We start from the raw sequence: 21,524 nt of genomic DNA, 5'->3' as shown, positions 1-21,524 counted from the left end.
TTCTCAGGTGGATTTCTTTTCTTCTTCCTCTTTTCTTTTTTTCTAGAAGAACTGGTACTTAGCAATCCTCAAAAATGCCATTGTGCTTTTTGCCTGTGGCTTCTCCTGATGCTATTTTGTTGGAACCTACTTGTTTCTACTCAAATCTCTCCTGAAGAGAACAGATGCAACTCAGCTGAAATCGTGATGACTGTACAGTCCTGTATGTCACCACAGAGTGGAAAAAATTAATAGCATCTAGTACACTACAAAGCAAAATCAAATGTGTGGTTTAAGCTATCTTTCCTATTTTCTGCAGTTGGAAAAATACTTTCTGTTCTGGTGAAGTTTGACAACAGCTCACTGAACACAGCCGATGGGGTTTCAACAGTTTGTATTTTAATATTAAATGTCTCTGTATCTGCAAGTAAAACACACTGCTGGGAACAAACACACATCTCGACCTGTGGTCTCATCTCAGGTTTTGATTAAATTCCTCCATTTGCAGCAAAGGAAGCAACAAATTTACAAACTTTGTCAGTAAGAGAAGATAGTCAAACAGTTGCTCTGTCTTGATTTACAGCTCATTTATTTCTATCTACCAGTCAATATATAAATACATTATGTAAAAGGTTTGGGATTTCAAAGAACTTTCAGAAGGGATGTAATGTTTCCTGATCCCTTTTAAAGAGCTACCTCTTTTTTCAAGGCCAATTGTCAAATACAGTGAAAAGTTACATACAAGAAACTTTTGTCTAGATTAATAGAATATTCCAAGCTGTAAATATATCCATCAAACCAGTTTGGCTCAGGGAATCTGCAGGCTTACATTCTTCATTAGTCAGCAAGTTCTTTGGCCTCTGTAAGGAACTAATCACCACCATAAGTCATTACCACTTACCATACTGCATGTCTACTTCTAAAATCTGAAAACACCAACTCCAGCATCATCTGTATTGTTTGGCAACAGCAGCTGCATTTCTAATGATTATATTTACACCAGACTTTCCAAATTTGCATTTTAAAGCCTGTGTAGTTAATGGCAGTCTGTCTTGTTTACGAATGCATGGAAAGCTCGGCAAGAGGTATAAATGTGTTTGGGAAGTGTTCCCTAACCCCTTGGCCTGCTGGGCAGTGGTGCCATGTGACGGGAGGGCAGCTGTTCCTGCTGAGATAACCCCATCTCCCAGAGTTACACCTGTGCTATGTCAGTAACAGACATGCCAGTGACAAGGCCATACCTTTCTTAGGTCTCTCCAGTGACCTGGATCCAGCCATGAGAACAAAATTTGGCTTGAGTGGCAGGACAGGGCTGTGCTCACACAGTGCAGTAAGGACAACAAGGCATTGCACCAGTCTGGGGTTGCAGTTTTAGTAGGTCACGCTTGGCACTTCAAATAATAAATTTGAATGTCTGGCTTGATTAAAAGCCCAGCTGACCACAGGATCCAGTTCACAAAGCTGCTCATTATTTTACTGCAGAAATGGAGTGGCATGTTACACTTTGAGCAGGGAAAATGAGTACCCAGAAAATGACATGACAAAGAGGAGTGAGATTGTGAATCCATTTCTCTTCCCCTCTCACTGGCCTTCCCTTATTCTGATGGGGAAAAGTGGCAGAGCCACTGCCATTTATCCTGCCCATCCCTTCCTACCCTCTGCAGGTACACCTTGCACTTCCTGCAGATCAGAGCTCAGATCTTCCTGGCCATTGTGCAGATCCCTGTGTGGCCTTGTCCACCAAATTCACAATTCTGAAATCACAGGACAAAGGCTGGTCCAGAAAGTCCTCACCAGTACAAGCAATTTCTGTCCCTGCTGGCCCTGCTGACATGAGTACAAACATCATGTCCCTAAAGGACAGTTTAGGAGCTCTTCACTTGCTACCTGTATTTGTTAAATGCAGGTCTTTTACAAGAAACCACTACTTTGTCCTGGTATCCAGTAAGAATAAGCTGCAGTATCAGTGAAGAATGAGAAGGAGTTGTGTGGTATTTATGATTCAGCAGCAAAAGCTGCCCCCTGGAGGAATATGTTATTAGGCAAATAAGATAATTAGATGCAATGGGGTCTAAAAATACCTCCAACCGTGAGCATCGTTATTGTAGTCACTTTACTAAGTTAACCAAAGAGACTCAAAAACTGAAATACAGACTTTATACAGAATGGGTTAGGAGTACAAATAAACAAAAGCAACATTCTTCAAGAATTAGTTGTGTTTTACAAACATCAATAAACACTGAAAAAGATGTGAAAACTAAAAAGAAAAAAAGGAAACAATATCAACAATTTTAAATTGTCCCAATATTTATAATTTAGGCAGATTTTTTTGTACTTTTGCAATAGGGATTTCATCCAGAAGTCCTTATATAGTTAAAAAAGGAAAAGAAAAACAGTCAGCATATTGCTGACACAAGACCAGGGAAGGGGTCACAATTAGAGCAGAAAAATGACACATCCAGTTAAAAGTGTTTTACAATTTGGCAGGAATACTCCTAATGAACACCGTCTATGCGTGAGAAAGAGACAGCATCACTATTACAGGCAAGAAATGATGATAAGGTATCATTCATTATCCACTGTCCAAAACGAAAATTAGTTAAAGGGGAAATGAAAACTAGAAAAGGAAAGGGGAAAGAAATAAGGAAACTTTTAAAAACACCTCTTGATAATAGTCTTCTAAGGCAAATGTTACATGCACTACTTCCCCAAGAAACTAGACAATGCTCTTCCATTCCCCGTGTGTTTCCTTTCATTTATTTTCATGAAGAAAGGTTTGAGAGAGCAGAGCGCTGGGAAGAAATACTGCAAACCTCTAAATTAGTGAATGAACTTCCAGCATCACTATTGTACTCAGGGTAGGAGGAACTGGAAGAAATTATGTTTTTCAGCCTCTGAAGTGCAATGATCAGTAGCAAAAGGAGAAAAGCTAAGAGACTAAGGAATATAGAAACATAGACATAGACGTTGGATAAACGGCCAGGCGATGAATCCACTGAAGTTGAAAGGGATGTGGGATACAGCTCCAGAAAAGTCCCATTTTCCATGTTTCCCACAAATCCAGACGAAGGGTCGGGTTCTGACATTACTGGGTTTGTGTTTTAAAAATCACAACAGATCTTGTATTGAAAGGCAGTTTTAGTGGCATAAAAAGGGTTTACTTTAAGGGAACATTTTTCCATCACAACGATGAGATGACAAGTCAGCCAGTGAATGAATTTATTCTGTACAGCTCAAGCCCAGGACAATTTAAGATTTTATCCTTCAGAACTGCAAGGGGAAAAAAAAAAGGCAAAAAAAAAAAAATAGCAAGGTTAATTTACTAACAGATAATGTGCACCTGATATAATTTAGGTCTTAAGAGTTACATTTCTTAGCTCGAAGATGCAATTCTTAAAGAATTAACTAGCAATTATCTTTATATCTCAATTTTCCAAAATGCAGGGATTAGGAGAAATCCTACTGGATTGACTCTTCCCAACCATGAGTTGTTTAATTGCAGAACAGCACAATCAAAAATGTACTTTATAAGGGACTGGGGTACTGGAATCCAATTTATTGTGTGATAAAAAATCTAGCCAAGCAATGAAACCCCCTCTCAAGACTTCAGCTCCTCAACCTAGATGAACAAAACCACTCAACAACACAGTTGACAATAAATCCATTAGCTACTTACTCCATAGTGTCTTGCCAGAGGTACCCAGAATTAGAAAATCTGCCAGACTTTCTTTCTTACTGTGTATTTATGAAATGTTTTGAATGGTTTCAAACATCAAAATGTACTTCACTGTAATTCTGCCATGGAGATCTCAATGGCAGGCAGGTTTCAGTAGAGTGATGCAGCTTCTGACCCCTACAAGCAAAATCCCAAGGAACGGGCAGCCCTGCCAGCCCAGCAAGCATAAAAGGACTATCTAAGGGCTATGGACAAAAGGTTACATTCCAGATGTTGTTTTATTGTTTATTTATTGTGTTTGCTGTTTTGTAGTGGAGCTTTTGGTGGTCCCAATCAAGCATCCCAACAGCCTGCAAGATATACAGGAGTACAAAACTGCATCTGCAAATACCAGATAAAAATATTCTTACCACTGTGGTATATAACTCATAGTGATGTATAAAATATACTAAACTAAAACCATTTTATCACCCTAATAGTACTTAGCCCCATAGGAAACTGTATTTGCTGTACCTCCTGAAATAATTCACAACAGACTGAACAAAGAGAGATCCTTATGAGATTATACTCCTTTTGAACTGTCTTTAATTTGGTGATACAAAATTAACTAATGGAACAATATGTGTTCATTTCATGTTCTGGAAATAGTTAAGTGTGTTATAGCTAATTTATCCTTTTTAAAAGATAGGCTTTGATATAGAAGATGTTTATTCTTAATTACGTGTCATAATGAACATTAGATCCATTATTAATTGAATTGCTCCATAATAACTTAAGTAATTACTTCACATGAATTCTTTAACATGGCAGAAGCTGAAAGCCTTTAAATTTCTCACAAATTTCAAATCTACTACATTCTGCTTTTACCACTAGCACTTTACCCTGGTACAAGGAATAACTTTAGCATTTTTGGGGACTTTTTTTTGAACTTAGTGGAAAATTTGTAGTATTAAATGGGACTAATAAGAACCTCAGCTAAGCAGAACTGTGGAGTGTTTTGCTAAATCAGAGCTTTTATAGGTCTTACAACATCACCCAGGCTATTTTTAAATGAGTATTTTGTAGTGAGATCAGAGACACTGTAAACTCTGATTCCAAATGAAGCCATGAGTAGTTTTATTCAGTGCTCCACAGCCATCACTTCAGCTCAGGTTCCTGCTTCTGCTGGGAGAAGAAGGTGAGTGCCATGAACTGTCTGTCTCTATTACCCTGATCCTTCTGAAAAAATAACCCCCAGAGAGTCAGATGGCAGCTTCTTCTTCTTGTTAGGTAATAAGGGGTTTTTTTTGCATTTCTGAAAACTAAATACAACAACATCGTAACATTTAGCCCATATCTAGTCCCCAAAAATGATTGGGAATTTTGTCACTGACATCAAAGCATAATGGCAAAACTAGTAAACTGCAATAAACTGGCTGGCTTTCTGAGAGCTGTAAACTGACCCAGGAAATGAACAATGGAGGCAAAGTTTTCACATTCTGCAGTGGTCCCTGCCTTTCCTTCATCTGTTTTTTGAAAGTTGAGTTGGTTTAAGGCAAAGAATGAATTGCAAGTATTGTTCCTGAATGACTGCAGATGGAGAACTCTGCCTGACAGGAGGTGGCTTTCCAATTACCCACTCTTGAAAACTCCGGGGACAGCAGAACTGGCACCTGTCTGCAGGGGGACTCAGGTTTTGTGGTATACCTAGATCTAGATTACTTTTTAGAGGCACTTCTTCAATGCCAGGACAGGGTTGTGTGACTTGAGGAGGCTCCCTGAGTCCCCCAGTCTAGCGTCACTGCTGAAAGCCCCAGATCATACTCTGCCCTTCTGACTGTGGCTGAGTTTTCCTGCTGCTATTGCTCCTTTGTTACACAACCTTGCTGCTCTGATGGACAATCTGCCGAGAAGATTCACGCATTTCAGTAAGATCCAAGAAGGCACAGACTCTACCTCCACACTCTGCTAGTTTTAGATGTGCAAGAGAGCAAAACCATGTTCTGCCACTCTGGTCCTCAATTATGAGTATTGGCACAAAAGGAAAGGCTCTCCTAGATACATAGTGTCATTTGTACATCCTGGATTTTCAACCAGAGCCACTATTTAGCTGTATTCTCCCAGCTTGTGCATTGTTTCTTCATTCATGTCCCTTCATGTATAAATACCTACCTTTCACACGTACGTGGTGAGGTACTCCGGAGGTAAGCCAACTTGGCAGATACTGTAGGCAGGCTCAGTTGGAGTTTTTAATATTTTATCCTGTGGTAAGTAGGAGATGGGCAAGGTGGAATTCAACAGAAGGGCAAACTGAGCAGATGAGGGATCAGGCAAGGCATCACTGTGCATCACTGTCCAGGTACCAGCAGTTCCATGCCTGAACAGCCATGCCAAAGCTAGCCACTATTGCATATTTGATGGGACCTGCTAGAAAATCCATTTTGCAAGGAAATGCAAATGTGGTCAGGATCAGAGCCCTTACAATTAGCATATGCCCTGAGTGCCAAATTATATGTAACATATGTAATTTAATCCCTAGCATTGCTAAGACAGTAGCCATCTGCCAGTTCAGACGAAAGTGAATATTAAATAAGACTGCAACACTCTGCAGGATGGTATGAACAGAGCTTTTTCATAGTCCCAATGTCGTAAATGCTTTACTGCCTGTTTGTATTTCTTCATATATCTTGATGCAACAACTTTACTTCTCCAGGCTCATTCAGATATAATTTAATGGCCTGCACTCACAGTTTCACCACTGAAACCCTAAAAATTGAGGAACAGGCAGCAAAGATAGATCTGGTAGACTCAATTTCTTGTGAGTTTATCAGCCACAGAAAAGCACTTCATTTTCTTGGCTCTTCCTGTATTTTTGTGACTAGAAGCTGAGAAATATCTTGGTTGTTTCAGTGTCTTCAAAATGTTTAAGCAGAGAGACAAATTGACATCAAAGAAAATCCACATTTGTATATTACATAAACTAACACTTTTGTCACAATCTCCTATGAGCTGCTTCTTTACAGGTAGAAGGTATCTTAGAAAGCCCTTATGGTAAGCATCTCCTAACAGATGAGATCGTCATTTGCCTTTAGCATAGTTACCACAGAGATGTCCCTCAATTGGCCAAACTTCAATATGATGTAACAGGGCAGGAAGAGCAGGAGGAAGATTGTGCAGGTTCCCAGGTGATACGGTGATGCCAGTTCTAAGACTTACTCACCCCTAAAGATGTGTTGCTCCTCCCCGAGTTCTGCTATCACAGTGATTGGTCCCAAAAGCTGGCAGCAAGTCTTCACTAGACTGATATATGTATGAAGGCCAGGGAGCTCCTGTTTAATTCTTTCATCTTCCCACACTTGTTTTCTACATTTATTTCCTTCCTAGGTTACCAGTATTTCCCTTCCAGCAAACATGTAACACAAAATATTTGATGTCAAAAAAAAAAAGTTTGCATGCTTGTACTAAAGGGCTGAATGAATTTTACGTACCAGGAACACTTCAGCCTTGAAAGACAAAGTGCTCTAGACTGGAAAAGTGTAGCAGTTTAACATCATGCAACTAAATAAGACAGTAGCTCTAGACAGAAAAAAATAAAAAAAATGTGAGCAACACTTTATTCCATTGAAAATGTAGGTAGGAAAGGCAAAGAATGACTTCTAGCTTGCAGTTTAACAAGAATATGATCCTCAGTACTTGTTCTCGGATACATGCCTTTGGCAATTAAAGACCACAAGTAAGTAGGATGCTTCTTTTTTCCATTACAGATGGACCTTCCAGGAGCAGAGAATCCCTTTTTGACTCTGCCTGGGAAGCAGGATCAATTGCCAACTGACTCAATAAAATAGAGCACAGAAGGAAAAGAAAAACTATTTCCTGCCACAAGCAAAGTTTTCCTTTTAATTTATTATATAATTTCATTTTTTATTATGATTTAATATGATTTAAATTTATGTGTTTGAAAATCTAAGAAGACAAGTGCCCAGATGGCTTGGTTGCAGGTTAAAATCAAGTTATATTTTGTTTGGGGGTTTCTGTGGGGCTCTAAAAAGGGAAACCTCTGAGCCATAAGGATACTTAGATTAATTCAGATAAGCTCCAATGATTCTCTAATTTACATTTCCCATGGATCTGTGAATTATAGAGTCATTTATATCAATGTAGATCAAAGACATCGTGACCTGGGATCAGACCCAGAAGCCATGAGTTAAATCTGGTCTTTAAAAGTAAAAGAAAAATGAGCAAGGAGAAAGAATAAAATACTTACAAGCAGGAAGAAGATATGGAAATAGAAACCAAATGTTCAGTGCAGAGGACGTGGTTGGTGATCACACCCAAATCTAAAGGGACTGCATGCTGAGAAAAGCCCCTATAAAAAAGCAAATAAAAGGGGAAGATTTTAGTAATAACTACAATATTAATAAAATAAAGGACAAGTGCTGAATTTTGATTGCTCTTACTGGCAGAAATTTCAGGGAAAAAAACTGCAACCAACCAGAATCCTGGCTTGTGTTTTATTCCTGCTAACAACATCCTTCTGCTGCCCAGTTACAGCACGGCATGTACAGCATCAAAACCATGATCCTGACCTCTGCTTTACAGACAGGCTTTGATAACACCTTTCTCTTGTTCTGCTCCAGGACCAAGGCAGACATTTGTCCCCTGGCACTTTTTTAAGCACTAGAGCACTCTATCTGCTCTCCAATTCATTTCACATTATACCCTGAAGACTCCTGCCAGGAATCAGGTTTTTTGGATTACACATTATTACTTATTCATCCTCTTTATTTCTGACTATCTGCAGTTTAAATTTTCACATACTTGAAATATCCAAACTGAATATTTTATGTGCACAAGAATAGCTAGAAGAATTTTGTGTGCTACATGCATTCAATATCTAAAATTAAAACATAGCCCCTGAATTGTTTTTAATAGAGTAAATTAAATTTCTTGTGTATGAAGAAACAATCCCAAATGATACAAATTAAAGGAAAAGAGGGGCCACACTCAAACAGATTTTCCCCTCTGGGAGACAAAAAGCACTTTCTCAATCATTGTACATCTTAGAGCTCTGCCCCTTCAGCACATTTGGTTTGACTGTGTTAGAGAAGCAGATCTCTGGGGATGGATGTTGATGCATTGTTGTACTGCTTTTATCCCTTTAGTCACTGAATCACTTCTGGTTTAAGCCTCTCCAAGTTCAATAAAGCAAATCGTCTGTTAAACAGCTGTTAAAAGACAGTATTGTTGAAATCCAAATGTTTTGATAACACTGACTATACTAATGTTCCACCAAAGGGACCCAGACAGCTTGCTGACCATTTCTTTGTGAAGGAGAGGTAGGAGGCTGTAGGTGAACCCCAAAGTCAGCTGCCCCAGAGATGGGCGCAGCACATGCACTGGATGTGCGGGTGTGCACCCTTGTCACCTTGTCCAGCACTGCTTCTGAGGCTGAAGGAGGTGTGGTACAGGATGGAGATGGGGTACAGCAGCCCCTGTATACATTTTCTCTGGCAAAAATGCCTCACATGGCCAAGAGCTCTACCCTATGCCCCTCAGTTTTTTCTGCTTGTAGCAGAGATCCTTTTCCTCCCCTTTCTTGCTTTCCTGGGGGAAGAGGCATAGATATCTGCAACAGGGCTGTATCTTCAACCAAAGCAAATACAAAGTATTTTGCTCTTTTTTCTTGGTAGGATCTTTGTTAGTCCATCTCCCCCCAGATACACAGAGCACTGCTTTAGCCCACTTAGCCCATCATTCAATACAACAGTGCCACAATCTCAAGCAAGGCAAGGGGACCAGAGCCTACCAAATCTTGGGCTAATTAAACACGAAGTGAAAAACACAAGACATCCTTGAGGCCTTCATGTTCAAATGGCAAGTGTACACAGTGAGGTGAGAAGGGCAGAACTTTTAATTATCTTTGAAGAACAGAGAAATAGTTGGACTAGAACATCAACAAGCTTATCTTCAGAAGACCCCTTGCCATATACAGTTGTATCCCACAGTCCTTCATCCTCTTACACAACTCTAATGCCCCTCACAGCTATTTTTACTATTTCAGCTGTAGTAGTAGCCAATAGAAGGATTTGGTCTAATCAGTGTATTCATTCACTGTGCCAGTAAGATATGCAAGGAGTAGGGATCTATCTGTTCCCTGTATCTCTCAGGATGTGAAAAAGCGTTAAGGAGTCTCACTGCTGTGGCTCTGAGACCTCAGATAGAGAAATGGGGCCCTACTGGTCCAGCCTCCTGTGAGATCATCAATCTGAATCTCACCCAAAGGATACAGTCACCAACGAAATCAGTCCCCTTCCTGTGCTGGTTTGTTAAAAATACTTATTTCTCTTTTGAAATTTTCCTGTGGAAAAATAAAGGTTGCTGAAAAAAACCCACCCAAAACTCAACAGCCTTTGCTGACCGTAGGGATGGGTCATATTTGATTTCTTGGTGTCCAGTCCCAAATCTATTCCCCTTATTGCCACTCTGAATAACTTTTGTTGCCACTCTCAGCCAAATTGTTGCCACTCTCAGCCTAATTCAACCCAGGCAGAAACCTCAAACAGGTTTGAGCTCCTGAAGTTTAATGACAGTTGGTTATCAGGCAGAGAAGACATGAAGGTTCACACAGCCACTTGGTTGTCCATAAGAGCTTAAAATCTTGGTAATTGACTTCTACAGGCAAAACCAGCCACTAAGGTGTCACTGTCAAAGTGACAGATCCCAGGTGCCCAGCTGGAAAGGAGTTCCAGGGCAAGGTTAGCCAGGGAAGAGGAGAAACCAGCAGGTGTCAGAAATCCTTAACTTCTGCATTTTGTGTAATGACTTCTTGTTTGATTTCTTGCAACATCTGATTTTGAAGTTTTGTTTGATCAGAAAATTTAGTGTAGTGTGGAATGGCTGCTTAACGAGAAATGAAACTTCCATCACAATCCATTTTTCTCAGTGGAACAAGTATATGAAAGTATTTCAGCTGCTTCTGCCTTGTTGCCCTCTTTCATGGCTGAGTCTCCCATTTCTGCTACCCCTTCTTTCCGAAGGCTCTATGGAGCATCCCACCGACTGATAAGCCTCTCAGAAGATTCCATCCAGCATAGGCATAGTGGTGATGTAATTACTCTCAGAGAAAACAAAAGTTAATTAAGCTTTGCCACTTCACGTGAGACTCTTCACATGGGCTCCCAATAACCACCTCTTTTATTTGGCACAGGCAGAGCAGCACTGGACTCCACAACTGAGACCAAGTGGCCAGCGCAGTGGAGGGCTGTGCACTGTGTTTGCCCTTCCTGAAGCCACCACACTTCTCATGGGGCAGTGCTTCAGCTCCTGCACATTGTTTATTCAGACCAAAAACAGATATATCATACCAGATATATCATACCAGATAAAATACCAAGCTCCAGGGCAAGCAGTCCTTGGTAACAGAGCTTGTTTTCATTTTCCATCACACTCATGTGTGAAACTAAAAACTTGCAGCGCTTAGACCCTCAGGTTCTCCTCCAGGTAGAGGAGGAAAACCCCTCAGAAGTATCCTACCCATCCCCTTAATCTGCAAGGAATGCAGTTTTAGCACAAAGTGTGGCTAAATCTGGAACTGAATGGACTTAAGCTCTCTATTGTCTGCCAGTGCTGCAGCACATCCTCCTGCCCGATGCCAATGATGTGGCTGCACGCAGGAGCGTACCCGAGAGCCCTCATCTCCCACACTCCATGTGGGCACATCCACTCCTGTCTTGGCAGAACTCTGGGCAGACTACAGCAAGGAGCTTTGCTGAACAGTAAAAGCAAAGTTAACTTAGCCAGTCAACGGGGTTATTGGTCCTTAGTTAGTAAAGATGTGACCCAGGAAGTAGAGTCCAAAACAATAGGAAAACACCTTTCTATTGCTAAAGTCAGCTGATATGCTGATTTCAATATAGTTTATAAAAACAACAGGTATAAATCACATGGTTTATAAATCACAAATTTTATACATCCATATCAAACCCAAAAATGTCAAGTAGATTTCATTTCAACCTTCTTAGGAACTTGGTCACAATATAAAGCTAGGACACAATTTTTTACACATGGTTCAACAGAAATTTCTGTTAATGCATCATTTTCAGATTTTTTTTCCTCTCAAAAAAAGTGCAGATTCAGTATCAACTACACTTAAATGTCTGTACACTTAAATATCAAGGGAGTATTAGGCACAGATGTGCTATCACAGTAACTCCCTTCACTGTAACTCTGCTTCCTGACTTGGGTACCTTATGCTTTACTAAGTAAAGTAAGAAAACACCCTTCTCCTTTGATTCTCTGTTTCCCCTCACTGCTGTAACAGAAGATCCCTATCCTCACCATTCCTTATTTTACCAACACAGGCTGCATGCGTGTTCTCCCCTGATGAAGAAACCATGGCATATTTGTGTACCTAATATTCACATATAGTCCCTGTTTGCAAAACAGCCTGCAACGACTGAGGCAAAAAATCAACACGATTGCAAAGGGAGCTGCAGCGAGCCACGCTGTGCTGTGCAAGCATAAGGGGGCAGGGTTGCACCTGAAATGCCAAAAAAGAGCAAGTGAGGATAATGTAGGCTATGGAAGGAGTGTTTCTGCTGGTGCTAGATAGAGTGATCTGTTCAACAACTGCCTCTCAGATGTCCTAGCTTTAGAGGAAGGACACTGTTGTGCTCCAGTCCAGAGCAAGTGTAATTCCAGTGGAAGGGTTGGTGACAGACCGGCTGAGGGCTTGTCTTAGCATCTCACCAGACGGCTGGGGAAGGCATCAAACGAAAGCAAATGTGCTGGGACATTTCAAGGAAATTAAAGGAATGATGGACAAAGTGCCTATATGAAGTTACAAGTAAGCACAAGGTGGAGCTGAGAGAAATGCAGAGATGATGGCTTGAGGGAGAAAGATGCTGAGAGCACAGGCTGATCAAAGCCCAGGGGTACATCCTGGGAAAATAGGAGACTTGGTACCTCATGTACAGGGCGACTGTCAAGGACACTTGAAACCTCAGACTGACATGGCAGATGCAGGGAGAAAGAGGGAGCAGCAGAAGGACTGACAAAGAGGGGAGATGAAGACGAAGAGGCAGGCTAAGAGGTGGTTTTGCAGCAGCGCCATGGATCGACTATGTCGTAACAGGATTTCCTCTGCGCAAGCCAGGAAAAAGAGGCAACCGCAGTCATGAAGACATAGGGGGAGGACTGCTTGCAAAAGAGTGCAGGAGGTAGAGGTGAAAATATACTGACTTTTTAGTATTTAGATTCCAAGTCTCAGACCTATCAGAAACATCAGATTTTTAAGGAACTTCTGAATGTACTCTTGTTGTTGAGATAATTCCTCTTCTGCTTCTGTGTAGATGAGGTGCAAGAAGGAAAGGCTCTGTTGCTTCCTGCCTCTGATGGGGAATTTACAGAATACAATTTACAATTTGCACTGCACCAGTGAGACCCAATTATGAACAAAGACACTTGGCAGGGCATGTTATCTCAGTTCAGCCTTTTACATCTGAAAAGGTTAGCAAAATGCCCACGACAATAACTTCCGATGCCAAATATATTCACATACATACATACATGGTGATAGTACTAGTCTAGACCTGGATGCTGAAATAGCCCAAGACCCCTTCCCTAGCAGTTCCAGGTCCTGCAACATATATCCTGTTGACAGCAAAGCACACGGACTGGATACAGCAAGTAGCAGCCTGCAGGCAGGCCAGCCTGTGTAGCAGAGCACAGGAAAGCTGGGGAACCATGAGGGAGGCAGGGGGGACATGCCTGACTTTTCTTTCCCCTCTTTGGGAGATAGGAGTGACCCAGTCGGAGGAAGAGGTGGGAAAGGAAGGCAGCCAGTACACAGCTACTACCAGCGAACATCCCTAAGAGGAGCAAGCCCTTCTAGGCATAGCAGACAGAAGGCAGCTGGTGGTTTCAGGTTGCCTTTTGTTTCAGTCTGTTCAGGCACAGGAAAGTTAAGAGTGGGTTGAAAATGACGGTAAAAAGCAAAATCACAAGGAAACAGACATGACACTCCAGCTGGATCCCTTACCATAATAAAACTGCCAGCACTATATGCATCTTATATGGTTCAGATTTTATACACTTCTCCTATTCATCTTTCTCCCATTTTGCTATAATTAGCTGAGAATTAACTAAATAATAGCTAGTATGCATTCCTAATTGTCTTTGCTTATATAAATGTTAATTAGCATGGCAAATTCTCAGCCCTTTACCACTATTTTCACAATTTTCCTCTAACCATTTAGCATTTGCAAAGCTAGGAAGAGTTTGCGTCACTTGATTTCTGTTCCAAACTTTATTGCATCTAGCAAGATGATGTTGAAACAGCCTGCAGCTTTCAGGCAGACATAAAATGCTTGCAAAGGGCATATTTTTGTGCATCCATCCTGTTTTGTTTTTCCCATGCTGTGCTGTCTAAGCTCACTTCTTCTCCCACTACACTGGATAGGCATGTTACAATTTATTTGCAGAGGGAGAAATGCTTTCCCCGTCATTTTGCTTTCTGCAAGCAATGTGAAAGCGCACACGGGTGGCAGCCTGTGCTTATGCCCGCTGAGCCAAGAATTTGCTTGCACAGTGATGACCCAACGGTCTGTGCTATCACACCCCTGGGCTGCAGCATCTTTCAGCAAAAGAAATCAGCTCGTGCCTCCCTTCTCTCCGCATCCCTCCTTCCAGAAGCTGTGCAGCCCCATGCTGTCACCACGCTCTCCCAGAGCGTTACCCCTTTTTTTTTTTTTTTTTGCCTCCGCCGAAAGCAATTTCTCCAAACCCAAGAAGCGTTCGTTCAATTCAAGCACTCGCCAACCCGCGAAGTGAGTTAGGCTAAACGCAGGCTCTTTCCAAAAGATGTTTGTGAACGATCAAGGGCAGGCCACAAAACACATACCTCGGTTAAACGCTCGTGAAAATCAATGCCCTTGGTTACAGCACAGGACAAGCAAAGCAGTAAAGATGCTCCCTCGGAGCAGCAGCACGGGCGAGGCGCGGCGGGAGCTGTTCCAGGGCGCACAGCAGCTTCCCAAACCCGCCGGGGACCCGCCGGGAGCCGCCTCAGCCGGCGCGGCACCGCTCGGCGCCGGACAGCGGGAACGAGCGGCCCCGGCGCTGCGGGAACGTGCGAGCAACAGCGCTCGGCCACCGGGCAGCCGTGCTCGCCGAGGCTCCGCTGGCACCCACAGCCCGGAATAACGCGCACCGGGTGAGGGCAGGGGCATGAAAAAACACCCCACACCCGGAGTGTCGACCTCCCTCGAAAAGCAGACGGCTGACGTCGCCGGGATGCTCCGACTCGGGATGCTCCGGCTCGGGATGCTCCGACTTCGGCTCAGCCGGCAGCGCGGCACCTTCCCGCCCGCAGCCGCCACGCTGGGGCAGCTCCGCTCCTCGCTCCCCGCTGCCCGGCGCGGCTCCAGCCCCGGGCCCGGCTCCCGCTGCCGTCCCGCGCGGCCGCGGAGGCGGCACCGCCCCCGGCCCGCCCCTCGCCCGTCCCCGCCGCCCCCCGCCCCGCTGCCGGGCAGGGCTGCGGGGCCGCGGCGGGGAGGTCTGTGCTGGGGCAGGGGCTGGGGCCGGCCGAGCGCCCCGTCTGTGCGAGAGGCCGGGCGAGGCGCTGCGCTCACCTGGAAGTGGGGCGAGCCCCCCACCTCACCGGCGTTAGGGGATGGAAGGCACCGGGCATCGTACAAACCCGCATCAACACCTGGCTCTCACCGTCCCGCTGCTGTCGCACAGCATACATCCCTGAAACGAGCCGGAGCTTGTCCCTTAAAAAAAAAAAAAATCCCATATTAAGTCCGTATTCCACCGGGCAGAGCTGCCCGTGGGAAATGCGAGATCCTTAGGAGCAGAGCGTCTGCAGAGGGGTCAGATCGTAGCAGCATAACGGGAACCGGACCTAGCGAAGGAGTGGGTTAGATAAGAAATTTTCTGGAAAGTGGAAACTTGCAGATGACTTTGGAAAATTCTGCCAGGTTTTCGGGTAGCTGCTGAGACCCTCAGGGATACTCCGGCATCATGTACACTGGAGTTAATTAACAGTTGTGCTAAGATCAACTGAGATAATAAGGTAGTGTAAATGAGAACAAAACTAGGCTTCCCTAGTTCATTTGGAGAATGACTTACCTACAGATATCACATGCTCTGGAATGAAATATTGAGAAAGTGTTGGCTGGACCAGACACATTTCCTCCCATGGACACTGAGGAAGAAAAGGTTCATCTGGCTTCTGGTACACTTGTCTCATCCACACTTTTTTTGGCCAAATGACTTTACTGTGGGTTAGACATCAGTGATGAGCACTGTGAAGAGCAGATGCACCCTCTGCAGCTCAGTCTTGTGTCTGGCTAATGTCCATGTGCAGTTCTGAAAGGATGTTGGAAAAGGTTGTTCTTCATTTTAAATTGCTCTTAGGGAGATGTGCAGTCCATAATGTGCTGCAGAGGCACTTCTGTGAGATGTGCTTTCTTTGATACATTCTACACAGTTTCAGTAGAAGAGTAACGTGGCATGTCATGTAACAGTCAGTCTTGGAGGAACAAGACATATGAATAAGTACGAAAAAGATAAAGCTTAAAGGAAAAATAATTCCCAAAAATGAGCCTTATTTCTCCTTGATAATAACCAGTGAATGCAGTGGCATATAACAGATGGGTTTGACTTTCAAGTTTGCCACTTTCAAGTGGCAAAAATGCTCTGTATTTCACCTATGAAAAAAGAAATCAATGTTTTTGTGGGTTTGGGTTGGTTTTTTTTGTTTAGCTTTGGCTTTTCAGGGTGGAAAGTCACATGCATGGCATATGAACAAAAAAGGATGGAGTATCAGTTAGTGCTATGATATTCCTAACCTGAAAGCAGACCACTGGCTCACTTCAACTTGCAGCCACTGCAGAAAAGGGCACATTTGACAGTGAACCTGCTGATTGCATTAACTTCTGTGGAAATAGCACACAAAGCCTGTTGAAACTGTGGGAAAGAAATGTTGTAGACACCTACTACAGTACTGGCAATGGTTAGATTAGAGGTGGATAATCATGTTGGAACCTTTTAAAACAATTCAGAGAATTTGCTATATCCTTTTTTATTTGTATACTCAGAGTAGAGGTAGAGACTTTCTGGTACAAGCCCCGTGTCTGGGATGTCACTGGATATAAACAGAGACAGATGGTGCATTGAAGTTCTCAGCATTCATTTTGCATATAGATAAGTTCCCAGGTACAAAATTCTAAGGAGATAAGGGAACCAAAAGTGGTAAAGCAAAATGTTTGAATCTTGAAAATAAGAAAGAAGTAAATGGAAAGGTTTCTGTTATAGCTCAATTATTCCAGCAGTGGAATTGCAACCTGGGACGGGCAGAAATAATTTTCCTAAGGTCAAGCAGGAAGAAGAATAGAAGAATAAGCAAATGCAACAGAGCTGAAGTGGCTGCTAAGACAGCCATGCTGTTGCTAGGACTGGCCAGAAAAAAAAAACAACAAACCCAGTGCTTTCTAAAGGAAACAAACTATGATTGCTTGGGCTTGTATTACTTTTGTGGATTTTTGCTCAAAGCCTAGTCCACTGAAGAATGAGAAAATTCTCAAGTGCTTCTTACCGGTGAATGTGCTTACCCCAGAGCATCAGGCATAGTCCCTAGTGATCCTTGGCTCTGGAAGAAACTAAGTCAGATCCAGATCTATCCACCGTGTCTCACAATCTCAACATATGCAAGGTAGGGTAGGTCATATCATCCTAGCTTGTTCTGGTACAAAAAATACAAGTACTTAGGCCACAAGTGAGAATTATTTTTTGCAGCTGTGCTCTGATTTTTCATTTTTTTCCTGGATAAAGCACCTCTCAAGGGGAGGTGAACAGCACTGCTAGAAGAGGTTATGATTTGTTCAGCAGAGGAGAGAGAACAAGGCAGAAAGAAGAACAGGGTAGAAAGGCTTTTGTGCTTTTTGGAGGTCACTGCTCTTTCTGTAAGTTTTTTAGCCTGGGCTACATCACTGATGTCCTGATACTTTTTGTGGCTTGTTCATTTGCTGTGAGCTGCTTAGTGACGTTGGGTAAAGCTGCACCAGAGGAGTTGTCCTCTCTCACCAACGCTGGTGGCTGCGTCAGGACCTCATGCAGAGGCCGTGGCAGCAGGAAGCACCACGGCTCCAAAGTAATTAAGTTGCTCTTTTATTGCTCTTCCTCCTTCATGCTCTCTATGCAAACAACACAGTGTGAGTTGGCCCTTCCTCAGGACAGTGTCCTTGATGCAAAATATGTTTCAAAATGTTTTGCAATGATAAAATATACCAAGAGTATTAAACAGAGAAATGGGAAGACAGATATTTTCAGAAAAGGTTTGAAAGAAAGAGGACAGCAAAGAATTAAAAAATGCATGAAGTCTTGAGATAGTGAGAATAAAACAAACAAACAAATAGAGCCCCACCCCCCCCCCCCCCCCCCCCTTTTTTTTTAATGCAGTTGCAATCAGATAAGTACTGACTTTCCTTGGAGTCAGAGCAATAGGTTGAGGGTCTGTATGGGTCTGGTTGCCTCTGAGGTTCTGGAAAGAGCACATCGAGGAGATGAGCTTGACTGATGCTTAGTGTGATTTGGCCTCCAGAGCTCAGTGTCATTCCTGCTGCTACTAGGCTGTCTATGAGACAGCATGGTTGTAGTAGATAACTTTTAATAGCTTTTCTTAGAATATAGAAAAATATAGAAAATTAAATGTTATTATTGTTATTGTGACCTATTTGATGGTTCTTGATATGATTTCCTCTACCTTCTCAGAGTCATTAGGTGGCGGAATAAGCAAACAGTGACTGTAAAAACTTCCAGAGGGAGTTCTTACTCATCCAAGTTTGAGTGCAGGAATTAGGTGTACATGACCTTCTCTGGTGGCCTTAAAGCCATTTCTCTTTCTCATTTTGACTGTCTAAGGAACTAAGGAACTTCCTCAGAAAGGTCTGCTTCATTACACTCCCAAAATACTGGAACATAACAGTTAAATGAACTAAATCCCACCCAAGAAAATCAGATCCTCATCTGTTCAGCTGAGCTCTCCACTTTAAACTTTTACATATAGAGAATGCAGTCCTACTGAGACTCAGGTTAAAAATAAAACCTTCTGCTATTTGGACAACCACTGAATACTGTCTCTCCCCTCATTCTTTACCAAGATCCCAGGAGAAGGCAGTGAATAGTAATGCCTTCCTGTCCTCTTAGTGCCTGGATTTGTACTCAGCTTGTAGTGCTGCCTTGAGCACCCGTTTTGTCTTGTACTTCTTTGTGAACATGGTGGCTGAAAGTTAATGAGTTTTGAGGGTAACATTTTCCAATACTGAAAAGGCTTTGGCACTATAATTTGCATAAACATTACTATTTAATAATGGCCAACACAGAAAATAGGAAACATCCTTGAAGACTTATTGAGACAATATTTAACTTCTAATTCCTCCATCACATAAAAGCTACTTGTTAATGGAGGGACCAGCTAAATGAATTCTAAAGCTCAATTAACTCCATCATTAGATGTTTTTAAAATACTGTTAGACCACTATTAGACTTAGAATTCTCCAGATACCTCTGGTCTTTTTAATTACCTGGAGTCATTACAAGGAGCAGTCACTGAAGTTCATTCATTCTCTCCGTGCTTCCTACTAATCCACTTACAAACTTTGCCATTGAGCAACCTCAGGAGAGGCTATCTTTAATGAGATCCCTATGGAATAATGGGCTATTCATTTCCCTAAATGTCGCTTGGATCATATTAATAGATTCACATCCTAATAAGAGGACAAGTGCCTCATACACTGCTTATCTGTGATATAAAACCTTGGCATGGATCAGCTCTGTCTGTTAGTAGTCAGCATTTTTCATAGATCCTTTTTAATTTTTATAAGCTGGCTCTTTGTTTAGGACATATCTGCAGTGAGATACATTAAGTACACAGATAATGTCCAAGGTCAAATGGTGGTGTCTTCTCATGTCCGGGGACTGCTGCTTCTTCTGGGAATCAGGATTCATTAACAGCTAACAGCAAATCCTGTACAGAGCCAGATAAGAAAGTTGCACTTGATTTTTAAAGGCAATGAAATTCATACATAACTTATGACGAATAAGTAGTTCTGCAAGTATTGCAACTGCAGAAGTTTGTTTTCTTGGAGATTTGTGTCTTGTGGCTAATTATTTCTTGTCTTCACAAAGATACAAACTCCACTTGAAGTTTTGCTAGGCAGAGCAGTTATAAGGTGGCATGCATGTATATGTAGTTTTTCTGATGGTCTGTCTCTCTGTGAGAAGGACCAAGATGTTTCTTGCCCTAAGTTCATAAGGTCTAATTACCCCATTTCAATGAAATTGATTCTGGTTTATTTAAGTATTGGTAACATCAGATTATACCCATTAAATGGGGCATCTTGCCCACAGATACCATCCATGACATTTTAGATGTCACAGGGTACCAGAGACATTGTGGAGTGCTGGTAGATAGGAGCAGGGCCTGTAGGAAGCATTCAGATTTCTTACTTGGTAACCAGAATGTAGGCAGGATGCCTAAAGGCATCTCAAATGGCACTGAGCTGAACCCCAGTTCTTCACTATCTGTATTGGAATCTTGGGCACTCATCTCCAAATATACACATACAATTAAGTATTTTAAGGAAAATCCAACCAGCCAGCTCCCACCTATTTTTTTTAATTATTTTTTAAACATACACTTTATTTTATTACTTAAGTTAGGAGTGGGGGGCAGTGACTGAAATCTGGAAAGAGTTTTCTGTTCACATAGATCTCATTGTGGATCCAGAAAAGCTTTAAGTGCCGAGCCAGGATTTCCAAATTCTAGTGTTTTTCTGTGCGTTTGCCTTCACTGCAACCCACAAGCTCTCCCAAAAGCACATCACTGTATCAATCAGTACAACCACTGTTTTCAGTGATATGCCATTTGAGGAATAATTTTGTATTTCGTCTGTTCACAGGCACACTCTTGGCTGCTATTGCACCTGTATTAGATGATCTGCTTAGGAATACTGGATATAGCAGGGCAGAACTACCCTGCTACCCCTACCTGTGACATCTCAATGTTCATGTCATTTTCAAAAGATAGTTACATAGCTGTCAGTTAATCAAACCATTACAAATCTGATGCCCATGTACTCAGCAATCATCTAATACCATTCTGTCAGAGCAGAAGTGCTTTAAAGGGGGTACAAATTTGATCTGAGATGATTCTAAAGACCCATTACACTGCCAGAGTGCTCCAAAGTGGCCTAAGTAGAATTGAAAATCAGGACCTCCATCACAAAGATAAATGATCCCGCCAAAAGACCAATCTCATCTCCACAAAATAGCAGAAGCAACAACAGTAGAGACAAATCTCTTCAGGGGCTTCCTGTTTGAAGTCTACAGAGCCAGCTGCAGAGCCCACAGCAAGAAGGGAAAACAAACCCAAAGCGTAAGACAGATCTCACGTGGGGCTGCCTTTTACCCAGGGGTTGAAGCACAGCTACTGCAGCCCATCTATTTATGTTGGATGAAATATTCCCAAATGAGTCCTCTCTCTCCTTAGCAGGCATCTTTTTTTTTTTTTTTTTTAATACAGTAAAAAATTCTGAGCTGAGGAAAAAAAAGTAGTGTGAGGAAAGGATATTCATTATAATTCTGAGAAATGTGAGGTTTTTTGATAATTTTAACATCTCAAAGGTCAGTGGCTGCTGCTTCTTTTCGTCCCTGAGGTAACATTGCCTTTTTATGTAGTTTCTCTTTTTCATTAAAGTCAGAGAAAATCTATGAACTGTGTGATAACCTTAGGTAATTTTTTTGTAGCGGTAGCGTAAAGTGTTGTGACATCAGCACTGAGGGAGAATAATTTTGATAACGTATCAGCTCCTGAGTGCATCTGCAC

At 42.3% G+C, this 21,524-nt stretch overlaps 1 protein-coding gene across 7 annotated transcripts; it reads right to left on the bottom strand.

Annotated features, from left to right (window-relative positions):
- Positions 1–356: 356 nt before the first annotated feature.
- SERTM1 (serine rich and transmembrane domain containing 1) lies at positions 357–15,368 on the bottom strand. Of its 7 annotated transcripts, none has more exons than XM_038153292.1 (6): positions 14,535–15,110; positions 7,899–8,000; positions 7,123–7,210; positions 6,855–7,033; positions 5,807–6,061; positions 357–3,249 (listed from the first exon to the last, which is right to left on the bottom strand). In XM_038153292.1, exon 6 carries the CDS (start codon positions 3,063–3,065, stop codon positions 2,742–2,744), a length of 324 nt encoding a protein of 107 aa, XP_038009220.1. In that variant the 5' UTR covers positions 3,066–3,249; positions 5,807–6,061; positions 6,855–7,033; positions 7,123–7,210; positions 7,899–8,000; positions 14,535–15,110; the 3' UTR covers positions 357–2,741. The 7 variants fall into 7 exon arrangements, with proteins under 7 accessions (XP_038009220.1, XP_038009218.1, XP_038009229.1 ...); XM_038153290.1 differs by having other exon boundaries at positions 5,807–6,058; XM_038153301.1 differs by lacking the exon at positions 14,535–15,110 and adding an exon at positions 15,265–15,368 and having other exon boundaries at positions 5,807–7,033.
- Positions 15,369–21,524: the final 6,156 nt, after the last annotated feature.

Source organism: Motacilla alba, chromosome 1 (genome assembly GCF_015832195.1).
Source record: "Motacilla alba alba isolate MOTALB_02 chromosome 1, Motacilla_alba_V1.0_pri, whole genome shotgun sequence".
In the NCBI taxonomy this organism is placed as follows: domain Eukaryota; kingdom Metazoa; phylum Chordata; class Aves; order Passeriformes; family Motacillidae; genus Motacilla; species Motacilla alba.
This window is presented reverse-complemented; position numbering and strand designations above follow the sequence as displayed.

What these genes read in the sequence shown, in the direction of transcription:
- SERTM1 (XM_038153301.1), bottom strand. Translation starts at nt 3,065, where the DNA reads ATGTCAGAACCCGACCCTTCGTCTGGATTTGTGGGAAACATGGAAAAT.